This window comes from Nicotiana tabacum, chromosome 24 (genome assembly GCF_000715075.1).
Source record: "Nicotiana tabacum cultivar K326 chromosome 24, ASM71507v2, whole genome shotgun sequence".
NCBI lineage: Eukaryota > Viridiplantae > Streptophyta > Magnoliopsida > Solanales > Solanaceae > Nicotiana > Nicotiana tabacum.
In genome coordinates, this window is record NC_134103.1 from 100,192,100 (window position 1) to 100,220,002 (window position 27,903).

Consider the following 27,903-nt stretch of genomic DNA (forward strand, 5'->3'; position numbering starts at 1 on the left):
GGTTGAGGACTGATAGGTATAGTAATAAAGGTTTCCTGGCGTTATAGTACATTATAATTACTACTACACCTACTACTATATTATTTGTAGCAATCTGGAGACTTAAATTCTCACTTTGAGCATTTCAAGAAAAATACCAATTAAGAAACCAAAAATGGAAGATTCAAAAGCTAACAAGAATGACAACAATGGAGAAGAAGAAGGAAGATGGAGTCTCAAAGGCAAAACAGCCCTCGTTACTGGTGGCTCTAAAGGCATAGGGTGAGTTTGAAAATTTTCCCTTGAGTCTTCCATTTAATTATAGAGGTAGTTAGTGGCTACCGAACCAAAATTTTTACTAAGGGAATTCAAAAACATAAGAAAGTAAATACATGAAGAATCTAAGGGAATTTATTAATTAACATCTACTATATTTTAATATATATATATATAGAAAATATATAATTATAACCTTATATATATAGTGTAATTTTTCCTAACTCTGCTCTTACTAATACCTATGACAAATTTATACATGTAGAATTCCGAGTAAGTAATGTGATCGATCAGAATGAGTATGATGTTATTAATTATAATCATATATTTTAAAATTTTCTTTTTATGTATTAACTGTTGGAGTCGAAAGAAATGATGATGTCAGTTAAACCTGCAAAACCTGCTATAGTTCACGTTATATATGATTTTATCTCTATAGTTGAAAACCTCTAAGAAATACAAGTGGTACTATTAGTATTGCACTTATTGTCATAAATCAGTAAGTGTAGTGATACTCTACTCTAACTCATCAAATGCACGATCGATCTTCTTGAAAAATGATTTCTGTCATATTAAATACAAACCTTATAGACGTTATAATTTCCATGAAAATATATAGGCAGAACTCACCTCTCCAGCAAGTTAAGATGTGACAAATCTATTAGCTATGAACTATATATCTATACTGAGGCGAATCCAAAATATAGAATCAGCGAGTTCAGAGTGAATGCGATCTTATTATATGTATATATTTTACTCTGGTATGTCTTCTAATTTTGTATTATTGGCATTTTAGGTATGCAATAGTGGAAGAATTGGCAGGTCTTGGAGCACGAGTATATACATGTTCACGTAATGAAAAGGAATTGCAGGAATGCCTTGAGATTTGGAGAAACAAGGGATTTAAAGTAGAAGGTTCTGTGTGCGACCTATTGTTGTGTACTGAACGTGAGAATCTTATGCAGGCTGTTGGAGATGTTTTTAATGGAAAGCTCAATATTTTGGTTAGACTTTAATTCCACCTATTTTAATTTTTACGTATTGATAGTGTATAAAATTTTTGCATTAGCATATCATTTAATAACAAATTACAAGCAGACGCGGACCGATGATTTAAAAGTAGCGGGGTACCACTATCAAATAAAAATGAGTAAATGCTGAACGTTGCTTTCCTAAATCGACGAATGTAGTTGCTTAAGATTTAAATTTTAGGTTCCCAATCAAAATATATACTTGTTATTTAAAAATATATTATACGTATACATATTTTTTTAAAGTCATCTAGAGGGTAGGTGGGCCTTCGGGCCCGCAAAATCGGGGGGCACATGATTTTACCGTATACAGTACTCCTAATTGAAATGGGTTTTTACCCGCTCAGCGTAGTTAGAATAAGTTTCTAATTGCCTTTCTTTTCATAACACATGTAAATACTTATTCGCACCAGGTATTTATACCAAATATAATTGTTAACTTTAGTAGTTACAAGTCATTTATTTAGTGGTTTGTTATAAATATCGGGCACAAATAAATTTTCTGTTACCTGTATATGAATATTTAATAATCTAATTATATAAAAATTATTATTTATACTATCCATTTATAAAAGTTAAAGTTCCTTTTGAAAAAGTTACAACACTAATTTAATTTGTTCATGGTTAGGTAAATAACGCAGGGGTTGTGATACATAAGGAAACTAAAGACTTCACAGCAGAAGATTACAACATTGTAATGGGAACTAATTTCGAAGCTGGTTTTCACTTATCTCAACTTGCTTATCCCTTGCTCAAGGCATCTGAAAATGGCAATGTCATCTTTCTCTCTTCTATTGCTGGCTTTTCGGCACTGCCTTCTCTTTCTCTTTATTCTGCTTCCAAAGGTAATCTTTTGTATCTTTACATATGTGCTAATTTTGTCACACACATATATAGTTCTAACTAGATACAATGAGTTTTGCCAAACCTGTTGTTGGGATCGAAATAATAAGGCGCCATGTGAAAGCTTATAACAAAATAAATTTTAGCAATGATAAATCAGACAATAAAAAAATAATATATTAAACTAGATTTATCATAATTTGATCAATCAACCTACATATGATTCATTACTAATATAACAGAAAATAAAGTTTTTGAGAAAATAGTCTCCCCTTTACAAGACTCTCTTAAATGCTACATTATGGAGGTTGTATTTATTTTTGTGTGAAAGAGGAATCCTCAATTTATAGAGTTCCACAATATTTTCCTCTAGAAAAGGGGCCTGTCAAATATGGAAGAGATCTATATTTTTATTTTAGAAAAAGTAAAATCAATTTATATTATATTAAAGGGAGAGTAGTGAAGCATGGGATAGTTAAGTCAAGTGGCTTATGAGAAAATGTCACTTGGCACTTTTAAGATATAATCTAAACACATTTAGACAAATATTCTGAAAGCTTTCCAAAAAATAAAGATTCCTATTTCAATAATTATTCACTAACCACATGCTCCGTTTTCTTTTATTTCATAATTTTATATTTTAGGAATATTACCTACAAAAATAAAATAATAGTAAAAATATTTAAAAATAATTAGATATAATGTGTCCAAACAAATAAGAAATAATTCTCTATGATTAATATTTGAATTGAGTGCCTTTAGTTTAAGTTTGAAAGCATAAGATAATTTTTTGAAAATGTGGTCCAAAATAGCGTCAAAGTTACTATTGAAATAATTTTAATTTTTATATGTATTATATTAAAATGATTATGATAGAAGTGGATGTTAAAGTCAAATAAGCTAATAAAAAGCCACATGACACTGCGATATGTTAAGTATTAAATAATATAATAGCAAAAATAAGAAACAAATTGAGAAACTAAAAATTAAAAATTTCATCACAGAGAAAAAAAGAAGGATGGATGAGAAAAATTTTCTTGTCTATTATGATAAGAAAGATCATGTTGTGGGTAAGGCCAGATAAATCAAGTATAATAGACAAAATACAAAATAAAAAATATTGAATAATGAAATAAATTACTAATAATGTGAGGATATTTATACAAAAAATTAGTTTAGAAAATGAAACAAAGTAAATATACAGTACTTAAAATTATTTTTGACAGACTAAACAATTTTAAGAATTCCCAGTAATATTTTAAAATAAACTAAATATTTATTTTAAGATTAAAAAAATTACATATCTATCTATATTATAAATTAAAGAATAGTAGTGATGATATTAAATAAAGTGGCAAGTTAATGAAAATTCACATGAAAACATGATAATACTTATATTAGATAAAGTAAAATTAAGGAAAATAATTAAACTTTTAATATTAGATGGAAGGGCCAAAGACTATTTGAAATTGAGATTAGAAAGTTCTTATATAAATTTATGAGGAGAACGTTTCAACTATCGATAGGACCACAAAATTAAAGTCTTACTAGATAAAAAAATATATTTGATAAAAAAACTAAAAATGTAAAAATATAAAATAAATCTAATGTAGATAATTTTACAAACTAAAATTAGAAGTCAAATTTGTATTTGAAACTAAAAGAGAGAAAACATTTAATTGCATGTAACACAAAAACTAATTATAAGAAAACTCAATAAACTTGAAACATAATAATAAAAGAACTTATGTATTAATATTTTAGACTAATTCAAGGTTACAATTTAAAAAAAATATAATATTACTTTGATTATAGGTAAAATATTTATGTAAAAGACCAATTAAAATTTCATAGTAAGGAAGAGAATATATAAAGAGGAAAATAGAGATAGTGCAAGAATACTTACACTTTAAATTAATTTAAAAATAAATATATTAAATAATATTGTACTTAAAAATATTGTTGATAGATTTAAATGGTAAAAGAGTTTCAAATAAGAGGATAAAAGCATAAAAATATATTAAAGCAAGACATTAAGTCAGCAGATAAGCTAATAAAAGATGACATGACAATATAATAATATCAATTAATGAATAATGCAATATTTATAAACAACGAAAAATATATATACATAATTGTGTAGAAAAAATATAGAAGAATAAGACTTATTTGAATTTGAGATGAAAAACAAAGTGATAGTAAAAGTTTTGCTCAAATAATATGATCTAATATGCTCAAACAAGACATATCACGCCATGACATGTTCAGTATTCTTTAATAGACACTGAAACAAAATGCAAGTACTAAAATCAAGGGGTTGGTTGTTACAAATATAAAAAAGAAAACAAGTTATCCAGTACGAGATTTGAGAAATAGTTTCATGTTCTGCTTCTTAATTAATATTTAATGATATATATAAATTTTTTCTGGAATACTTATATTTTAAAGTTATTTGCGCATAATTCAAATAACCCCAATCATAATTTGACATGGTTTGTCTGTGTGTATCACGCGAGTACTAATATTAATTATGGTTAATATTCTGCATTTTCTTTAATAAAAAAAATCTAAATATAGTAAAAAAATTATGATAAACCCTAACACTCATCGCATGCATCTAATCTAGATCTGCCACTGATTTTAACCATCATTTTGATTTTTTAGTTTGAATAAGGCCACATTTCTTTATATAATAAAATCAGTTATTGAAGTTGAATAGATATTTCATTTAAAATTTTCATTTGTCTTCATTTCTTTTGTTTAGTCGTTACTTGACTCCATTAATTTATGATGATTAATTTATTTTGTTTAGAAAGAAGTTGCTCTAAAAGAACAACGTTCTGTTTCAGTTTTTAAAATCAACAATTTTTTGTTCAGTCTTCTATCATAATTTGGAGTATTGTACTTTAATTTTCTGAATATGACAAAACAAAATCTTTCTGAAAATTTTAGCACGTACACAAATGCGTAAATTTAAAAAACTCTACATAATATATTCAACTAATGAATAATTTAATCACGAGAAAATATCAATTTAGTGACAACCTTTTTTTATTTTGTTTAACCGAATAGGAGCAATAAAATCAGACGACCAAGAGTTTGGCTTGTGAATGGGCCAAGGACAATATTCGGGTCAATTCGGTTGCTCCAGGAATCATTATGACCCCACTTGTTGAAACAGCAATTAAGGTAAGGGATTGTTACACAAATAGCTTCTCAGATTTAATGTTTATCTTTTATAGCCGGTATACATAGATTATACATATATTAAATATGAATTACATATATATTATACATCCGCCAGCTATTTTAAATTTAAGATATTAGGTGAACGACTATTTGGGTTAAATTTTCTTAAGGTAAGCTCTTCTTATATAATTTTCTTTAAAACAAAAAAAGGGCAGTTGATCACACCCAATTATGCCTCCCAAGAGGTCTAGCGGTCGTTGTAAATATAGTCCGGTTTACAAGTCCGGAGTCGAATTGTCACGACCCAAAATCTAACCATGGTCGTGATGGCGCCTATCGTGTTACAAGGTAAGCCTACTTCCCAAAATATTACTACTAAACTGATTATAAGAATTTAATAGAATATTTCAACATTTAAATTTTTCATAAACTAAATCAACTCTAAATATAATATAGAAAAATACGGAAGCGAGCCCCAAACATCGGGGTGTCACTAAGTCATGAGCGTCTAAAACTATAAACTAAGATATATAAACTGTCTAATTGTCCAAAAGAAGAAATGACAAAAGGAGTAACAAGGTCCAGCGGACGCAAGCAACTACCTTGCAATCTCCACAGATAGTCGGCCTAAACTCAACGATCGTCGCGCTATAACTCACCTAGATCTGCACATAAAGTGCAGGGTGTAGTATGAGTACAACCGACTCAGTAGTAACTGAAATAACTAAAGAACTGAGCAGTAGTGACGAGCTAAGTAAAACAGTCCAATTATTTATTTTCATAATTTAAGTACAAACAGGAGTAGACAGGTAATTTCATAAATCAGTAAGACTACAAGAAAAATTAACAGGTAAATGCAGCAACAACAAAAGTAAATGCAACCTCACAACAATGTCACTCCATCACTCAACACTCGCACTCAGCACTCAACGCTCAACACTCTGCGCTCACTGGGGGTGTGTACAAACTCTGGAGGGGCTCCCAAAGCCCAAGCGCTAAGCACAGACAACTCACGTGATATGCAGACAACTCACACGCTATGGTATAAATACCTGGACCCGCACGGTCAACTCACGTGCTACGCGGACAACTCACGCGCTATGGTATTAATATTCTCACAACCAGGCTCTCGACCTCGCTCAATCATGTACCTCACTAGCCTCACCATCATCAACAAACAAGGGAACACAGCCCACATCAAGTATCACAACATATTAGCAAATAATAGAGACTGAGGTAAACATGTACAATAACTTCTATGACTCAGTACAAATAATGTGAGCATGAATAAAGCTTAAGCATAATTTCTAACACGAAGGCAGACAAGTTCAACAACAAGTAACTACATAAACATAGATGATGGCTATGAGGTATCACGGGACGAACCAAGTCTCAATCTCTCGTGGTGCGAACCCACACGCTCGTCACCTAGCGTGGGTATCACCTCCAAACAATCACGTGATATCAAATCTCCGGGTTTATACCCTCAAAGCCAGAGTTAAAACTATTACTTACCTTAACAACGTAACATCCTACTCCGGGATGCCCTCGTCTCTAAACTCAATCTCCAAAGGCTCCGAATCTAACCAAAAATCATAATACTACTATCAACATAGTCTAAAGAATCGAATTCCACAATAAAAACTATATAAATATGCCAAAAATTCGAAATCGGCCAAAACCCGGCCCTCGGGCCCACGTCTCAAAATCAGTCAAAAATAATAGAATAATAAACCTCGTCCTCTCCCGAGTCTAACCATATAAAATTCATCAAAATCGGACTCCGTTTGATCCCTCAAATCCTCACTTAAACTCTTCAAAACTCAAACCCTAACTCCCTCAATTTCACTTTGAAATCATCAATCAAATCCCAAAAACAAAGATGGATTCATGAAATATAACCAAAATTGAGTAGAGAATACTTACCCCAGTCCTTATGGTAAATATCGCCCCCACAATCGCCCAAATCCGAGCTCCCCAACTCAAAATATGACCGAATGAACAAACTCTCGTTTTATATATTTTTCTACCAGCTATTCTGCCTTGTTTCTCATGCCAAATGATCCCGAAACTCACTTTTATGCCTCTAATGGATTCCTTGTAAAATTTTAGTCAAGTTAGGATTTTGAATCACTTAATTTGACCTTATAATGAAGGAGATATGTAGGTTTTAATCTTTGCAAATCGTGCAGATTTTTAAATACGAATTCAGTGGCAATTGCGTAATTAATCTGCAAAAAACTGGCAACCCAATTATTTTAGTAAAATGACCATAAATTCCTCATACGATGCCCAAATTCGACGATTCTTTTGGCTATGGCTCCGTAATTACGATAACTGATCTAATTCTTCAATCAAAGCAGAAATCGGAGCTCATTTGCTTAATGTGGTACCATTTATACTTGAAGAAACGACGTCGAAACATAAGAAAAACGAGCGCAACGCAACCCAAACCTATCCGAAACTCACCCGAGCTCCTCGGGACCCCGTACGAATATACTAACAAGTCCCATAACATAACACAGACCAACTCAAGGACTCTAATCATGCATAACAACATTTAAACGACGAAACGCGCCTCAAATCAAACTAAATGAACTTTCAAACTTTTGACTTTCAAAAACTCGCGCCGAAACATATCAAATCAACTCGGAATTAACTCAAATTTTTCACACACGTCAAAAATGATACTACGAACCTACTCAACTTCCGGAATTTCATTCCGACCCTGATACCTAATTTTTCACTTCCGACCAAAATTGCCAAATTTCTAACTTTCGCCAATTCAAGCCTAATTCTACCACGGACCTCCAAATTATATTCCGGACACACTCCTAAGTCTAAAATCACCCAACGAAGTAAACCGAATCATAAAAATCCCAATCCGAATTCATTTACTAATAGGTCAACTTCCGGTTGACTTTTTCTTACTTAGCTTTCTAATTTAGAGTCTAAGTGCCTCATTTCACTCCAAAATAACTCTGAATCCAAACTACCAATTCAAAACAACTCAACACAGCTGAACAATACAAAAATAAGTAGAAATGAGGGAAACGAGGCTATAACTCTCGAAATGACCGACCGGGTCGTTACACGAATCTCACACGAAATTAACCTACTAATTACAACCACTAGTTTCGCACGAATTCAAGTAATCAGCCTTCAGAAATATTAAATAATGATTTGAATGTTTACTAACTAAGATCAAAGTAATTAAAATGCAGTAATTTATAACTAACAGAATACTTTATCGAATCCCAAGTACTTAGGGTGTCGTAGTTCTCTTCCGAGTAACTACCACAATTTACTAGACGTATTCTTCCAAACTACGCTAGCTGGCACTAATTTACCGCTCACTATGATCGCACCAAGGTTTCGTTATTCCTAATCCCACTTTTAAACCTTTCGTATTGATTCTTCATATACGTTAGGAGTGATGTTCAATAACCACCTAAATGTGTACCCTTTCTAAGGAATACACACTAAATAGGCACAGTCAATTGAGAGTTCTTCAATCAACAACAATGAAAACGTAGTTGAACAAGTAGAGAAAAATCAAAGGCTAATTTATATTAAACGTAATAGAAAATCATCCTCCAATAGGTACCATCAAACCCTAGATTAGAGAGTTTAGCTACTCATAAATATATCAGCAATTATCATGATGTTCAAAGACATTAAACTACAAAGTAAAGAGACGGAGGGAAAACTCGTTTGATTTTTGCTCCACAGTACTCTATAGCCTTTTTCTTCTCCAAAATAGTGTTCAAAACCCTTTCTCAACTCGTTTGGGGAGTATTTATGCCATACTTCAAAAATTTAATCAACACAAGGCAATATGTTTATAACAACCCTAGCCTTACAAACTGACTCAGTATCACAATGCATCTATGGCTTGAACACTTAACATCACAGAGACATCTAATAACGTCACATATCCCTTGCGAAATCATGTGCCCTCACAAAAAGAATAAAATAATAAATCGAATCCACACACTTGAATCAAATGTTCAAATATATTTTAAGGACTCAGATAAATCAAAAAAATTCCTCACTCTCACAAAGAAGTCACATGCATGCACAAAGTACCATAGGCTTGCCCTTTACGTAAATCTCCACTAATGTAGGCTTGCTCGATCTAAAATCAATTACTTTTTCATGGTTATCATGTGAACTAAGGGACGAGTAGGATATATTTAGGAATAGTGATTAACTCTCCTAAGCACTTTAACACATCACAAAATTAACCTTAAGCGCATTTTTCTTCAACATAACTTCAATTTCACAAACAATATCGTCCCCGAAAATATTTTCTCTTTCTTTAAGCACTACTTTAATTCATATCCACTAGAAAGGACAAGATATTTTTATTTTCTTTTGCTACATATTTTTTTCTTCTTTTCCACACTACCTTTTTTTGTTTTTACCATTCCTGCTAGTGGTGTATCCCTTACAATACAAGTACACCTTTCTTCATTGGTTCCACTCAAAAGTCATCCAAGTTCCCTCATTAATTATTTTAGGATTGATTAGGGATAATTTTTATTTGTGGTAAGCATTAAGCTCAAAAAGATCAAAGAAAGCCTAAAATTATTTTTCAAACCGAGCAAAACCTAAATTTTTGCTTCAACTCAAATGCCGGGCAAGTTCTAGACTCTAATGCAATGACACAAGCTATACAATTTCTCACCACACATGCCACATGACTCACTAAGGACTGTTCCATTCCAATTCTCAAACAATTGCAAGTATTTACGGAACCATAAAATTTTAAGCATCAAGCACAAAGTGACACAAGATGAGAAAATGAGATATAGGCATTAATAAACATGTTATCTACTCAACAAGTCATCATAAGCATTTTCAAACTTTAGGGAAGGTACTACACATGTTAGAGACTAAATATGCTACTATCAAACTAGTCAAGGGCACCTAGCAAATCTCATTTTTTCTATCCTTTTATTCCCTAAATCCTACTCTACTCTAAAGATTAAAAAACAACTACTACCCGATTCAACTACATCCCGTCGAAAAGAACCGAGGCACAAATAAAAATCACGAGGGATTATTACTACCTAAAATAATAAAAAGACATATTTTTGGATTTTTCTGTTTTTCAATTTTTTTGTGTTTTTGGTTAGACTTTAATCCCTCAAAAAAACTGCCTAGGAAATCCATCATCGGGAAAAGTCCAATCATTTCTAATCTTATCTCTCTCTCTCTCTCTCTCTCTCTCTCTCTCTCTCTCTCTCTCTCTCTCTCACTCACTCACTATATATATATATATATATATATATATATATATATATATATATATATTTACAAGCAATAATTATTTTATCTATTATTTAATGTCACAGAGAATATAGAATCCCCCACTCCATACTTAATTCATGCAATGTCCTCGGTGCATATACAAATTAATAAAAACAAGTAAGGTGGTAGGAAAAACTCCATGATTAGTCATCGTCATCTCCTTCATCGTCGAATGCCCCATCTGCAGTTGTCCACTCTTCATCCTCTGTTCCCTAATCAGCATTATCATCCTACTCCTCCTAGGACTGCTCTGGCTCGGCCTTGGAACACTCTTGCGTGTTGACATACTCATCCTCTGGGAGTATCTGGCCATCACTAAGCCCAACCAGATGCTGGGCATGAGTATTGAGCGAAAAATGCTCCTCCAAGATGGCCCTCTCCTCCATAGTGGTCGACCTCCCTCCAATCCTAAGCTGCAAGTCCATGATCCCATATAAATGGGCCATAAAGTTTTCATCTCGAGCATTGCGCTCAGTACCTATCAGTGAGGACATATCACTCTCCTCATTTGCCCGGATGTTGGTGATGGTCGTCAGTCAAAGGGGTGGTGGAATGACTAAATCAAAATCTCGCTCCTCATCCACATCTTCTTTTCTCAGGTACTGAGTCAGCATGTTACCGAAGGACAATCTATCAATTCTCTTGCTTGTTCTCACCTGCGATATCTGGTAGCGTATCAACTGGCCCACATTCACCTTCTGGCCAGTCATTAGGAAGTATAGCAGACAGACCCTTTCACGGCTAATCAGAGTCTCATGGTTGCATGGTAGTAGCCGCGTGTCGATCAATTTCAACCACACTTGAGCTTTCAGCTTAATTTTCTCTTTGGAAATTTCCTATGATGTTGGGTCTTCTTGTCACGATCCAAGCAACCACAGAATTGACTCCACAGAGAGTGTGTCTTAGCACCAGATATGTTGGGCGGGCAATGAAATTATCCAGGGACTCGTGGGGAACATCCGGATCTCCCAAGTAATTGCATATAGCTGATGCATAAAAATCAATCAACCCCCTCTCCCCCTCCCCCGAATAAGCACTAGCTGCTCAGGATCATTTGGATCATATCCGGCGTAAAACTCACGGACAAGGTTTACATTGATATCCCCAGTGTTTCCAAACAGTTAGATCAATCCAAGATTATGAATACCCTTCCAAATTGATTGATACTTCACTTTTAGACGGCACTCATGAACAACCGACTCAAAGTGTATATGTCTCGGCCGACAAATCTTGTACCAATCCTTGACCGATGGGGGTATACTCTTAAGTCCAAATTCTCGTTGTCCTGAAGGTTGTGGGTGTGAGGCTGATATAGCTGCCGCTGCTTGCAATCCCTCAACCTGACTTGAAGTGGCCTCCCCTCCTTTTCTCTTTTTCGGTGGAGGTGCGGAAGAAGCCTTGCCTTTGGTATGAGCAGTGGCCTTGCCCTTTTCTTTACCGTTGTCCTTCTTAGGAGGAATATTTGTGCCTACAAAAGTAGATACTAGCCAACCTTAGAAACATTGAATCAATTCAAAACATGGTCTTACCACCCCACACTTAAGAGTTCATCACATGATGTTCAACAATTTTGAGGCTACTCATACATCACCTCTTTATTTTTGCATGAGAGTCAATCAATGTCACAAAGATGTCTACTACAATTTTGATGCATATATCTACCATCTCAGCTCTGGTGAGCCACCCCACACTTAAAATTTCAAGTGGTTCAAGACGACATAACACTAATATAACAATCCCGGAGACTCGGACTCCAATGGGGACAAAGAATGCCTTTGAGGCATTTTGACAAACACTTAGCATGCACTAGTGCCATGGAAGTGCTCGTAGGAATGAGGGATTACCTCACCCTCTCAAATCGGCTTGGGACCTTCGTGCTACCACCCTTGTAAACAACAACAATACCATTCTTATGGGGTTTATGCGGTTAGGACAAACAAGCATAGTGTTACTATGAAGAACATACCCAAAAGTTATTCGATTTCATTACTTTACCCAATTCTAAATTCGACAAAAAAAGAGTTAGAAATCGTACCTTAGATGCTTTGGAGGGGGGATTGTTCTTCAATTGATGTTGCTAGTGAATGAATGAGTGGAGAAATATATGAATTTTATGGAGTTTGTGAGTGAGAGGGGGGATTAGGGCGGGCAGTAGGGTTTCTTTTTGTGAAGGACTTTGAAAAGTGAAGGAGAAACGGGGTGGGGGCTAGCAGTGTGGTGTTTAGAAGAACAAGGGTAGGGTAGTAGGTTTGTAATGGCTGGGGACTGGGCGGTTGTGTTGTGTTTTAATTAAGGTGTGTGTGTGGTGTTTTAAACCGGTGGGATTATAAAAAAAATATTTACAACATACCTGGCCTAGAGACAACACTGGAAAAGCGAGGCAGGCAGCGATCTCAAGCGAGGTGTAGGCTGCGCAGCGCCAGACTCATTGCGAGATCGAGCGCGCTACAGAGTGTGCGGTGCCAGTTCTGCAGCCAGATCCATGGCGCTTTAGAACACGCTTCTTACCTGCTTGGAGAGCTTTGGGGCATAATCATATGGTTTTCATTCATTTTCTTGTAAACTACTCCAAGCGTTATGACCTCCCAACGTGCTCCAGTACCTGTTCAAGCACCAAGACTTAAATAAAAACTTGTTAGTGCCTAAAAAAAAAGACAATTCTAGTTAAGCTAAAATAAACTACGAATTGGGTTGCCTCCCAACGAGCGCCTTAGTTAACATCACGACATGATAAATACAACATTACAATGGGTTGCCTCCCACAAAGCGCGTGATTTGGCACGACACATGCTATCAAACTTAAGGTTCACTCAACACTTGAGGCTCCTTCAAGTAAATCACTGATACAACATTTTCTACGGCTCCAGCGGGATGCATCTTTACCACACAGAATGGTCCTGACCATGTTGACTTCAACTTGCCCAGAAATAACTTCAATATCGAATTGTATAGCGATACCACATCTCCAGGTTTAAAATTTCGCTCAAGAATATTTTTGTCATGCATCATGTTCATTCTCTCCTTATATAGCCTTGTACTCTCAAAAGCATGGTAATAGAACTCATCAGGTTCGTGCAGCTCTGTGACTCTACTCGTTCCAGCGGCCTCCTAGTCAAGATTTAATTTCCTTAATGCCCAAAAGGCTCTATGCTCTAACTCCACCGGTAAATGGCATGCCTTTCCAAACACCAATTTGTATGGTGACATACCAATCGGATTTTTGAATGCAGTGCAGTAAGCCTATAGTACATCATCCAATTTTCTCACCCAATCAGTCCGTGTAGCATTTACAGTTTTGGTCCAAACACTCTTGATTTCTCTATTTGACACCTCCACGTACCCACTTGTTTGTGGGTGATACGGAGTGGAAAACTTGTGGCGAACTCCATATTTTTCCAACAACTTTGAGAAGGCTCGGTTGCAGAAGTGAGTTCCTCCATAACTGATGATCGCTCTTGGAGTACCAAATCGGGTGAGATATTTTTTCTTATAAAACCAATAACTCCATTTGCATCATTTGTTGGGAGTGCCACGGCTTCTTCCCATTTTGAGACATAGTCCACCGCTACCAGTATGTACTTGTTGCCATGTGAGCTGAAAAATGGTCACATAAAATCGATTCCCCTTACTCAAATACTTCCACCTCTTGAATTGGGTTCATGGGCATCTTATGTCGACGGGAAATATTCCCCGTCCGTTGGCACTCATCACAACTCTTTACCTAAAAGTGTGCATCTTTAAACAACGTCGGCCAATAAAAGTCCGACTCTAGCACTTTAGCAGATGTCCTTACTCCTCCAAAATGGCCTCCATAAGGCGAAGCATGACATGCCTGCAAAACAGAAGTTTGGTCTATATAAGGATATCTCCGAATCATGTTATCACTACAAATCCTAAACAAATATGGTTCATCCCAGAAATACATCTGACAATCACGAAAGAACATTTTCTTCTGCATAAAGGACAAGTCATAGGGAACAATATCGCTCGCCAGGTAGTTTGCAATATCTGCATACCATGGCGCAACCTCAAGGCTCGTTGGTAAAAGTTGTTCATCTGGGAAAGTCTCCATAATCTATTCCACCTCAGCCCTCTTTTCAGCTCCTTCAAGCCTGGATAAATGATCAGCAACTTGGTTTTCCGTTCCTTTTCGGTCACCAATTTCCAAGTCGAACTCTTGCAGCAATAGCACCCATCGAATCAAGCGTGGGTTTGACTCATTCTTGTCAATTAGGTACATGAGAGCAGCATGGTCAGTATACACAATTACCTTCGAACCTATCATGTATGACTTGAATTTGTCAAATGCGAACACCACTGCTAGCATCTCTTTCTCTGTCGTTGTGTAATTCAGTTGGGCACCACTCAAGGTTCTACTTGCATAGTAGTGTCATGACCCCAAGTTCCCTCCGTAGGATGTCGTGATGGCACCTAGTCTCTAAGACTAGGTAAGCCTAGCACTTACTAAATTAATAGAAGAATTCAATCGTCAATGATAAATATAAAATAGAAATCTTTATACACAACTTACAATTCCCAAAATCGATAGTACAAGTCATAAACTCTACTGAATTTGCTAGAAAAATCCCTAAATATAACTGTTCAGAATAGAATTAAACAGTACATGTACAATATTAGAAGGTGACTCTGAGGCCTGCGAATGCGACTGCATGTTTACCTTGAGTCTCTACAGCTCGACCAACCAGCTAATAATCAACAACAACCGTGGCACCTGGATCTGCACAGAAAATATATAGGAACGTAGTATGAGTACACCACAGCGGTACCCAATAAGTATCAAGACTAACCTGGGTGGATCGGTGACGAGGGACAGTCAAGACACCAGCGGACAAAACAACCTGAACAAGTGTGAAGGTGAACTAATAGAGAAAAACAATATTAATATACAATTAAGCAAGATAAGGAATACCAAACAATACTTGCAACGAGACACCAATAACAACAATATTTAACAGGAAGAAGTCGGGTAATAATGTCGTAGAGTAAGATGGACACAGTCTAAGTCGAGTAAAATCAAAATAAAGGAAAAACGAGCAATAACTCAATAAGAATAACCGCTTTCACACCAGATTTGTTCAAGTATTTCCACGAGGTACCGAACCTCATAATCACAGCTCACGGGTACCAATTCTTGAACCCTAATACCTTGGCATCTTATGCCCACATTACGACCCATATCCGCATGGACGTCTCACACACCAATAGAACATTCCTCACACATAAGGCAAGTAGACAAGAGTACGTATAATGGTTAATGACGTTAGGATTCACCTTTTGAAACCGATATGGGTGATTTAACTACTTGTATGCTTGTGCAAGTGTTCTACCACAAATCCAGTCAACAAATAGGGGTAGAGATAATGAATGGCAGTTAAGAAACGTTCACCACAAAATGTACAGTGTAATAAAAGCAGGAATGAAGTTTGAAGCAGCGACCAGCACAACAAGATTAGCTACATAGAACTGAGCAAGAAAGTGCATCACGAAGGATACAATTGGTAGTAAGCTAAGAAAAACAACAATCAAAGACAAGTGCACAAAAAGGGGAAATGACAACCAGAGCCCTCTCGAGGTACCGCCTTGTAGTCTCAAATCGTAAAATGAATCACAATTTTCCTTATATCACCGCAGGAGCCTTTATATTTAATTTTGAAAATCATTTTTCCAGTAATAGCATCCCGCGTTTTAGCCCCTCTTATCACACCGCATGACTTCTAGTAGTTTCCCTACTAGCCACGTGTTTCAAGGCCACCTTATCTCACTGCATGTGCTTCAACAGCCAGACTTTATACCACCGCATGCGTATCAATAATAACATCACAACAGAAACCTCATGCAACACAATAACAATAGCACGGCAGAAACCTCGTGCAAACACAATAACAATCGCACGGTAGAAACCCCGTGCAAACTACATAACAATTCTCTCAACAAAACACATATGCCAAAAACATAACAACTCAAATAAATTATTTTCACAATATGTTGCCACATGCCACAACATTTCCTCAAAACAGTTTCAATATTGCAACCACACATAGCCCTCGGCTCAACAACACCGAATACAATAACAACAATAATAATAACACGAGCATACAACAAGTAAATCAACACAAGAACTTCATAACACAAAGAAACGGAAGAACGAACTCACAAAGAAAGACACAACAGCGAAATAATAGTCTCAACAAGAATAGTTCAACAAGGGAGAGGTAATGTGTAACAATGATCCCACGAAAGTGCAATTCGACAACAAGAGAGATAGCAAGAATTAATGACCCCAAATAAGAATACATCAACAATTAAAGTGATAACAAACTTCAATTAAGGCTAAGCAATTATTGAAGAGATAATAATAATTTCAATTAAGGTTAAGCAATTACGGAAAATGATAGCATGACGATAAAAATGGGCAATAACTTCAGTTAAGGCACACAAGAATTTAATCAACAATAAGGGTAGAACATGAAGCAATTAATTTTAATTAAGACACGTAAGGGTGAATTTAGTAAATGAGGTATTTAACATGACAAAACAACTTCATGTTTAATAGACATACGAACCTTAGAGACCTAAACGGTCAAATTTCCACAAATAATCCCGAGCACGTCCTCGTCACCTCGCGTATACGGCCTTCACATGACACAAATTAGCACCAAAGAGATAAATCCTAAGGGGTAGTTCCCCCACATAAAGTTAGGCAAGATACTTATCTCAAAGAAGGTAGATCGATACTCTAAAATGACCTTCTCGAGTGAAACACCCTCTGGACGACTCAGATCTAACAATATTAACTCCAAATCATAAATAAAACTCATAGAAAATAATTCCGGATAATAAAGCTTCAATCTTTAACAAAAACTAAAAAGTCAACCTACAAGTAAACCCCTTGGCCCGCACCTCGGAACCCGATAAAATTCACAAAACCCGAACACCCATTCCGATACGAGTTGAACCATACCAAAATTATCAAATTCCGACATAAATTCGTCCTTCAAATCATCATTTTACACTTTTGAAAGATTTTACAAATTTCCCCAAATTTCCATATTAATTCTCTAATTTAATGATGAAAACAAAGATAAAACCATGAAATAAAACCAAAACTAGGTAAAGATCACTTACCCAAATCAACCACGTGAAGAATCCCTAAAATATCGTTCAAATCCGAGGTCTCTAACTTAAAAGATGAAAAATAGACAAAACCCACGATTTTGAAAATATATTCTGCTGCCCAACGATTTATACATCGCGATCGCGGACCAGAATTTGCGATCGCGAAAGAGAAAATATACCAGCTGTTGAGCTGTGCTATGCGAACGCAGAACTGCCCATGCGAACGCGAAGAAACAAAACTCACACTTACGCTATCGCGAACCTCACAATACGATAAAGAAGGAAAAAGGTCAGTCCAGCACAACCTACGCGAAAACGACTTGAACTTTGCGATTGCGTAGAATGGGATACCAGATATGAGAACAGCCATCCAAAACATGAGAAAATGGCTTGTAGTTCATCCGAAACAAGCCCGAGGCCCACTGGTCCCCATTGAAACATACCAACAAGTTCCGTTATATAACACGGACCCGCTCGATGTCTCAAATCATATAAAATAATGTCGGAACAATGAATCGCACCACGAATCGAACTTATGAATTTGCAAATATTAAAACTTCCAAAACGCGTACCGAAACATTTTAAATCAACCCGAAATGACGTCAAATTTTGCATGCAAGTTCCAAATGACATAACTGTCACGACCCAAAATCCACCTAGTCGCGATGGCACCTAACCCAACCCGTCAGGTAAGCCAATTAAAAACTATTCAATTCAATTAATATTTAACTGACTCTAATACACTCCCCAAGGACTGGTAGTACAAATCATGAGCTTCTAAGATTAGAATTTACAAGCTGGTATGAAATAAATACATCATCTGTTCGAAATGTACATAAACATATTTTTATAAATCTAAGGGCTACCATGAACAAAAGGCAGCTATGACCGAAACACAGGTACATCTTTAAATCCCGCTCTCGTCGATCACAGCAATATCAGCATCCAATATTTGCATGCAAGGTGCAGAAGTATAGTATGAGTACAACTGACCCCATGTACTCAATAAGTAATAAACCTAACCTTATGTTGAAAGTAGTGACGAGCTGGAACAAAGGTCGGGTCCAACACCAATATCCAACAACAGTCCATAACAACGTAAAGAAAGTAATAAAAGAAGTAACTCAGAGATAAAATGCTCAGCTTAATCATGATTTCTGAAAATAGTTCTGTCTTTCAAGTGTATGAGTGAAAACTCAAGTCTTTTACCGAAATTGCCAAAAAATATGAGTAAGTTTGAAAACAGTAATTTTCCCAAAAATCCTTTCCACAATAAATAAGATGTTTCATTTTCTTTCCAGATAGCCAGTAGAAAATGCATCACTATGCCCATATGCCAATATGTGTGAGAAGTCATGAATGACGTGATACCGTACAACATGAGGAAAATACATCTACATGCTTGTATATCATGTGTGCATGTCAATGTAATGTATCTCAGTGATAAAACCATATGCATACTCTCAGATTATCAATTCACTCAGTACTCCCCATCACTCAGTCACCATAGTCACTCAGTCCTCCCAGTCACTCAATTCTCACGGTCACTCAATTTTCTCAATCGCTCGGCACTCGCACTCAGTAGGTACATGCACTCATTGGGGTGTGTACAGAGTCCAGAGGGGATCCTTCAGTCCAAGCGTTATAACAAGCCAATCATGGCATAGATCAATAAAACATGTTACGGTGCGCAACCCGATCCCATAATTATCCTCACCATCAGGCTCTCGGCCTCAATCAGTCATCAATCTCTCCAGTTTTTCGGGCTCACAATGTCATGAAAAATCAGCCCAGAATGATGATATGATGTGTTAATATGTAGCAACAAAGACTGAGATATAATATGAAATGAATGAACATGACTGAGTATGAAATTGCAATGTAAGAAAATAACTCAACAACAGTAACAACCTCAATAGGTCCCAACAGAATAAACATGTAGCCAAGACATGGTTTCTAACATGAATCACAACTCGATAACTCTAGTACGTAGAGATTTCATGATTACAGATAAATTCAGGTAACTACACAGTACCACAGGAATAACGGAGTCACAGTTCACACGGTGCACGCCCACAAGCCCGTCACCTAGTATGTGCGTCACCTCAACACTAAACACATAACACGTATAATCAGGGTTCAAACCCTCAGCTCCAAGATTAGAAGAGTTACTTACCTCGTACAAGCCGAATCCGATGTCGACCAAGCTAAACAATACTCCGAAAATTCCATTCCATGCATATCGACCTCCATACGACTTCCTATCGCCTCAACTCAAGCCAAACGATTTGTATCTATTCAAACAACGTGCAAATTAATCAAAATATACTCCAATACTTACAATTTAACAATTTATAAAAATTCTTAACTCCGCTTGTAAAGTCGGCAGTGGGGCCCACGTCTCGAAATCCGACGAAACTTATAAAATTTGACAACCCATTCAATTATGAGTTCAACCATACAAATTTCACTCAAATTCTACTCTGAATCGGTATTCAAAACTCAAAAATTCGTTTTATGAAATTATAGAAATTTCCTTCGATTTCTCTTGAAAATTCGATAATCATACGCCAAAAATGAAGATTAGTCCGTGAAATATAATCACAAGTGAGTCAATAACACTTACCCCAAGTTGTGTGGAAAACTTCCTCTCTAAAGTCGCCCAAACCGAGCTCCAAAATCCGAAAAAGGCTAAAATAGCGAATCCCCGAACTTAAAGCTTCTGCCTAGCGTCTTCTGCATTTGCGATCGCATAGTCGCACCTGCGGCCTCCGCTTCTACGGAAGTAGCTCGCATCTACGAGTTATCCTTGGCCAACAGTGGTCGCTTCTGCGATGCCCAAACCACATCTGCAGTCGGGCTTCTGCGCGAGTTGGGCCGCTTCTGCAATGCCTCCCAGCTAGCCTTCCCAGGTCACTTCTGCGACCAATTTTCACGCCTGCAGTCACTCATGCGCAGGTGCGAAGACACCAGCAACATAAAAATTCCAGTATTCCCTTAGGTCCGAATTTGATCTGTTAATCATCCGAAACTCACCCGAAACTCCCGGGACCTCAACCAAATACACCAACCAATCCTAAAACATCATACGAACTTAGTCGAACCTCTAAATCGCATCAAACAACGCTAAAACCATGAATCATACCCCAATTCAAGCTTAATGAAACTAAGAATTTTCAACTTCTCATTCGATGCCGAAACCTATCAAATCAAGTCCGATTGACCTCAAATTTTGCACGCAAGTCATAAATGACATAACAGAACTATTCAAATTTCCAGAATCGAATTCCGACCCCAATATCAAAAAGTCAATTCCCCAGTCATACTTCCAAACTTAAATTTTTATTTTAGGCAATTCAAGCCTAATTTAACTATGGACTTTCAATAATTTTTCGGACACGCTCCTAAGTCCAAAATCACCATACGAAGCTATTGTAATTATCAAAACTCTATTCCGGGGTCGTTTACACATAGTCAACATCCGATCAACTATTTCAACTTAAGCTTTAAATCTTGGAACTAAGTGTTCAAATTCATTCTGAACTCTCTCCGATGAGTCACATAATTATAATTGAACACACGATAAGCAGTAAATGGGGGAACATGGTTGTAATACTCAAAATAATCGGTCGGGTTATTACAATAACGAAGCTAATCTAACTCTCAGAATCACATTCCAACCCCAATATCACCAAAGTCAACTCTCGGTCAAACCTCTCAACCTTCCAAAACTTCGACTTTCCAATTTTTGCCGAAATACTTCAAATTACCCTATGGACCTCCAAATCTAAATCTGGACGCACGCATAAGGCCAAAATCACCATACGAAGCTATTAGAATCATCAAAATGCTATTTCAGAGTCATCTATACAAAAGTCAAATTACGTTAAACTATTACCGCTTAAGCTTCTAAAACAAGAATCTTTCTTCCAAATCCCAAATCATCTGAAACCCGAACTCGACCATACACGCAAGTCATAACACATAATACGAAGCTGCTCGAGATCTTAAGCCACTGAACGGGACATTAATTCTTAAAATGACCAGTCGGGTCGTTACAAGTAGATTGGATGCATGACTCTATCTTTTCTCAGCCCTAGAACTGCTTCCACATCATAGTTGTTTGCATCGCACATCAGCTCAAAAGGTTGTTCCCAGTCAGGTGCCACTATGATTGGTGCAGTCACCAGTCTCTTCTTCAACTCCTCAAAAGCTACCATGCAGTGATCAGAAAACAAAAGGGGTGATCTTTTTCAAGCAATTTACACAAAGGGTTAGCAATTTTGGAAAAATCTTTTATAAACTGCATGTAGAAGCCGTCATGACAAGGAAACTTCTTATGTCCTTAATGAAATTGGGTGGATGAAACTGCTCAATTATATCAACCTTATCATGGTCCTTCTCAATGCCCTTACTTGACACTAGGTGTCCCAAGACTATACATTCATGTACCATGAAATGTCACTTTTCCCAGTTCAGTACCAGATTGGTCTTCATAAAACTCTTCAATACTCTTTTCAAGTTCATACAACAATCATCAAATGAGTTCCCCACCACTGAGAAGTTATCCATGAAAACCTTTATTATTTCCTCTACCATATCTATGAAAATGGCCATCATGCATCTTTGGAATATGGCAAGTGCGATACATAGGCCAAACGACACTCTATGGAAAACATAGATGTCATACGGACAAGTGAATGCCGTTTTCTCTCTATCCTCTGGGGCTATAGAGATATGGTTACACCTCGAGTATCTATCCATGAAGCAAAAGTGGGACCTCCCCGCCAATCAATCTAGCATATGATAAATGAATGGCAGCGGAAAGTGGTCTTTTCGGGTGGCCTTATTCGATCTTCTATGATACATGCAGATTCGCCATCCCTTGACTGTTCTTGTTGAGTTAAACTCATTGTTCTCATTTTGCACTACAGTCATTCCACCCTTCTTTGGCACATACTGAAGAGGGCTAACCCAGTTGCTATCAGAGATGGGGAAGATGATTCCTTTATCTAACCACTTGATCACTTCTTTCTTCACCACTTCATGTTGGGGTTCAACCTTCTTTGATATACTCTAGAAGGTTTGTGCCCATCTTCCAGTAGAATCTTATGCATACAAAATGTTAGGTTGATTCCCTTTATGTGTACAATGGTCCACACAATTGCAGTCTTGCACTCCTTCAGAACTTGCAAAGTTGTTCTACCTGTACATTTAACAAATCAGATGAGATAATAATAGGTAATATCGAGCTAGGTCCCAAGAAAACATACCTGAGGTGAGACGGTAACGACTTTAGCTCCAACTGTGGTGGCTCTTCAATTTATGGCTTAGCTAGAGGGGTCTTTCTTTCTTCTAAGTGTAAAGGCTCGAATTCGAGCTCTTTTTTCCAGTATCCTTCGCCCTCAAGGGCCAAAAACCACTCCGCTAAGTCCTCACCATCTACCTCTTCTCAGTTCATCAGGCAGGCTGATAGGGGGTCTTTTACATTCAGTGCCTCATCTTCCTCCTTCAGAATCACATCCACATCTTCGATCAGATAGCAATTAGCAAACTCACTAGGTCACCGCATAGACTTCTGTACATTAAACGTTATTTCTTTATCGTTCAATCTCTTCTTTAGCTCCCCAGGTTCAGAATAAATCAAAGCTCTCTCTCTCTCTCTCTCTCTCTCTCTCTCTCTCTCTCTCTCTCTCTCTGTCCAAGAATAGCCTTCCCAAAATTATGGGAATCGCTTCATCAACTTGGCAGTCTAGAATGACAAAATCTACCGGAAACACAAACTTTCCAACCTGCACAAGTACATCATCAAGTATATTTGATGGCCTCTTCACCGTTTGGTCGGCTAGTTGTAGTAACATGGATGCGGGTCTTGCCATTCCAATGCCTATCCTTTTATAGATAGCCAAGGGACATAAAGTTTATGCTCGCCCCCAAATCATACAATGTTTTGGCAAAAGCATAGCTGCTTATGGTGTGCGGAATTGTGAAACTCCTTGGGTCAGATAGCTTCTCAGCTATAGGTCTTGTCATGACAGCACTGAAGGTCTGAGTCAGTGTCACAATTGCCAAGTCTTGAAAGTCAAACTTGCAAGACATCAAGTCCTTCATCATTTTTTCATAACCGGGCATCTCCCTCAAGAAATCAATCAGTGGAATGTTCACCTGAATCTTTTGCAACATCTTCATGAATTTCTTATACTGCTCATCCTTCTGATAATTGGATAACCTATGCGGGAAGGGTGTTGGCGGTCTCTTCTTTTCTGTGACTTGAGTTAGATCGTGTTCAAGCACTTTGTCTAATGCATTCTCTTGCAGTTTCTCAGTATCCTTTGCAACCTCTTTCTCTTTGCTTAGTTACTCCTGAGTTGGCTACACTCTTACTTCTATTAGCTCAGTTGACTCATCTACCTCAATTGGCACTGGCACGAGTATCTCAGTTGGTCGGCTCTCGCGAGCGATTTCTTGCTCTAAATCAAGATCTCTATCATTTCTCAGACTCACAACCATCAGCTGCTTCGGGCCCTGCTCTTTCGGGTTAACATGTGTGTCTGCAGGTAACGTCCCTTGAGGTAGATTGTTAAGGGCCATGGATATTTGCCCTAGTTGAATCTCAATGCCCTTGATAGCTGAGTCGTATGATACTACCTTTTCTTGTATCTGGGGGACCTTTTCTTCCATTTTTCCGCTGGACCCAATGAGTTGTTGTAGCATTCCTTTAATTTCAAACAACCCATCATCTTGTCGCACTATCTGTTGCTATTGAGGTTGTTGATAAGCTAATTGTTGATTCTGCTGATTATACCTTTGTTGCCTTTGATAAGGCACAACCTGACCTTGTGGTCGTGCAGCTCCAGGATTATTAGTTGTACTGCTGCTACGCTGGCCTCTATTGTTGATTTTGTTGTCCCCAAGTCTGACCACCTTTTCTCTGGCCTCCATAGTTGCCCACATAGTTTATATTCTCTTAATAGTTCTAATTGTCACTCTCACCAATCCGCATGCACATATATAGCTGATTAATGCATGGCGTGCATAATCCTCCATTTGTCGTGTCAACTATGTGCACCTGCTTTTGGCCTTACTCATCAATCTTTTTGGTTAGGATACTCAATTGCGTCATCATAGTAGCCATATTCATAGCCATGGAGTTGTTTGGGTCTAGAGCCACAGAGTGAACGACATGAGTGATTGTAGAGTCTCTTGTCATCCATCCTTAGTTTTGAGCCATTTTATTAAGTAAGACCTTACATTCTCTGACTGATTTGCTAAAAAATGCTCCACTTGCTGAAGCATCAATATTGGCGTTCAAGATGTCTGTCAATCCCATGTATAACCTTTGCCCCAACACTGATCAGGAATGCCATGGTGTGGACACTTGACCAACATCCCATTGAACCTCTCCCACGTTTCTTGCAGTGTTTCAGTTGGTTTCTGCCTGAAGCTCAATATCTCATCAACTTGCTTGGAAGTCTTATTGGGTGGGTAGAATTTGTTCAAAGACTGCTTGACTATTTCCTCCCAAGTAGTGATGGAGTTTATGCGGAGCGATTTGAGCCAAGTCTAAGCCTCTTGTTAGCTCGATTTAGTGCCTTGAAAACTTTCTCAGGGTCCGGTAATGTTTCGTACAATTCAATAGTTCTTGAGGAGTTTCTAGTCATGCACATGTAACACACAAGACTACAAACATTAGAGTTTCAATATAATGAATTTCAAGTCGAGAAAGCTGACTAAATTAAGAATTCTAACAATATTTTTAGCCGTAATTAATAACACCGTTAATTTTCCGGTAACGGTACCAAAATTTGATCATGCCCAACTATGCCTCCCAAGAGATATAGCGGCCATTGCATATATAATCCGATTTACAAGTCCGGAATCGAATCCCACAGGTAATTAACCTACTAATTACAACCACTAGTTTCGCATGAATTCAAGTAATCAACCTTCAGAAATATTAAATAACGATTTGAATGTTTACTAACTAAGATCAAGGTAATTAAAATGCAGTAATTTATAACTAGCAGAGCAAACATTGTGGACAAGATTTGGAAAAGTCTAGGGTTATGATTTTCCCTATTGTCGGAATCCTCCCCGTTATATTTTTTTAAATTTGCCTAAGTGTCCTCTACCGATCGTGAGTACTTTGGGTGTCGTAATTCTCTTTCAAGTAACTACCACAATTTACTAGATGTATTCTTCCGAACCACGGCAGCTGATACTAATTTACCGCTCACTATGATCGCGTAAAGGTTTAGCTATTCCTAATCCCAATTTTAAACCTTTCGTATTGATTCCTCATATACGTTACGGGTGATGTTGTTCAACAACTACCTAAATGTATACCCTTTTCCAAGCAATACAAACTAAATAGGCACAAGTAATTAAGAGCTCTGCAATCAACAACAATGAAAACGCAGTTGAACAAGTAGAGAAAAATCTAAGGCTAATTTCTATTAAACGTAATAGAAAATCATCCTCCAATAGGTTCCATCAAACTCTATATTAGAGAGTTTAGCTACTCATAAATGTACCAACAATCATCATGATGTTCAAAGACATTAAACTACAAAGTAAAAAAGATAAACGGAGGAAAAACTCGTTTGATTCTTGCTCCACGATACTCTATAGCCTTTTTCTTCTCCAAAATAGTGTCCAACCCTTTCTCTACTCTTTTGGGGAGTATTTATATGTTAGGGTCGAAATACTTGAGTCAAAATCCGGGTAAGAGTCTTTTAACCCCGCAACTTTTAATCACCGTGCTATAGACCTTGCGAGGCCATGATTATAGCGCAGTCAGCCTGACTACAGTGTAGGCTACGTCTGGCCTATAGCGCGGTCAAGCTGGCTATAGAGCTAGCTTTACTTAGTCTGTAGCACGGTAAGGCAGGCTATAAAGCTGGCTTTACTTGGTCTGTAGCACTATTTGGGTACTTGATGATTTTGTGCTCTTTTTTTTTGCATTTTTGTCCTCTTTTAGTGCAACTTTCATTCGACTCTTTCTCTTAATGCCCCTTCACATAAAACAACACAATTTAGCTCAAATATCACACAATTAATCACTAAACCAACAAAATGTAGGCGAGTAATATACTAAAATTATAGCATTTTGGTCAAACATCAGCAGCTTATTACACGAAGCATTCCTTATTCACATATGGTCCGGGGACAAGATACACCTAAGGGTGTGTGTGATGGAAGCAACCTACCCTAATACAGGTATCAGTGGTTGCTTACACGGCTCGAACTCGTAACTTATAAGTCACACGAAGACATAATTATGTTGCTCCAAGACTCCCCTTCTCTTATTTAATTTCTTTTTTGTTATAAGAAAATTGAATTATTGTGGATGTCTACTCTTCTCCATTATCTCCATAACTCCCAATACTCTAATAATTATGGAGTTATGATTGTAACTCTATAACCTCCTCCATGATATTACTCTCAAATGCTTAATGACATGTTCAATGACATATTTTGCAATAGTAATTCTTCAATTTTCATGCCTATATAAAGACCTTGTAATAGATAGGAAAATACACACAATTGAAAAAGAAAATCTCTTCTCTCTTTCTCTATATATCTCTTAGCTTGTTTTTCCTTATTTTATATTGTTACTTTGAGGTATATTTTTATAACATTTTTGATATTTTTAGTTTTTTATTTATGCATTTTCCTACCAAATTTGCTCCCTATTTACATTATTATCATAAGCCTCAGTGTGGATGCTGGTATAATTTTTTTAATTTAAACTAGAAGAAACTGTATCTGATCATTATAAATTAGAAGAATGATATAACTATGTTTTATTTGTCTACTTTTTCTAATAATCTCAAGGATTGCAGAGAAATCCTCGTCAAAGGGAAGAAATAGACCATTTTATTGTCAGAACTCCAATGGGCCGGGCTGGAAAGCCCGAAGAGATATCTGCACTAATAACTTTCCTTTGCTTCCCTGCTGCTTCTTACATTACGGGCCAGATCATATGGGCTGATTGTGGATTCACTGCTAATGGTGGGTTTTAATTGGACATTGTAATCTTTTGAACAATAATTTAAATGGATATTTTAAATATTACCAAGATGAGAGACAGGTCCTATTTATTAATAATATGACTTTTTGGGACTTCGTA

General features: G+C 36.8%; 1 protein-coding gene and 1 non-coding gene across 2 annotated transcripts; both read left to right on the forward strand.

Annotated features, from left to right (window-relative positions):
• The first annotated feature begins 84 nt into the window (after window positions 1-84).
• On the forward strand, window positions 85-27,848 carry LOC107768913 (tropinone reductase 1). Its single transcript, XM_016588086.2, has 6 exons — window positions 85-261; window positions 1,052-1,259; window positions 1,915-2,131; window positions 3,205-3,218; window positions 5,217-5,318; window positions 27,617-27,848. The coding sequence occupies exons 1-6, from the start codon at window positions 155-157 to the stop codon at window positions 27,794-27,796; spliced, it is 828 nt and encodes a 275-aa protein (XP_016443572.1). The 5' UTR covers window positions 85-154; the 3' UTR covers window positions 27,797-27,848.
• LOC142178692 (small nucleolar RNA R71) lies at window positions 25,132-25,238 on the forward strand. Its single transcript, XR_012706958.1, has one exon. It is a non-coding gene; the product is annotated as a small nucleolar RNA R71 (small nucleolar RNA).
• Window positions 27,849-27,903: the final 55 nt, after the last annotated feature.

Excerpts from the sequence above, each read along its gene's own strand:
- LOC107768913 (XM_016588086.2), top strand. The coding sequence starts at position 155 with ATGGAAGATTCAAAAGCTAACAAGAATGACAACAATGGAGAAGAAGAA. Across the intron at positions 262-1,051 it reads GGTGGCTCTAAAGGCATAGG|GTATGCAATAGTGGAAGAAT; the intron begins GTGAGTTTGAAA and ends TTGGCATTTTAG. Across the intron at positions 1,260-1,914 it reads ATGGAAAGCTCAATATTTTG|GTAAATAACGCAGGGGTTGT; the intron begins GTTAGACTTTAA and ends GTTCATGGTTAG.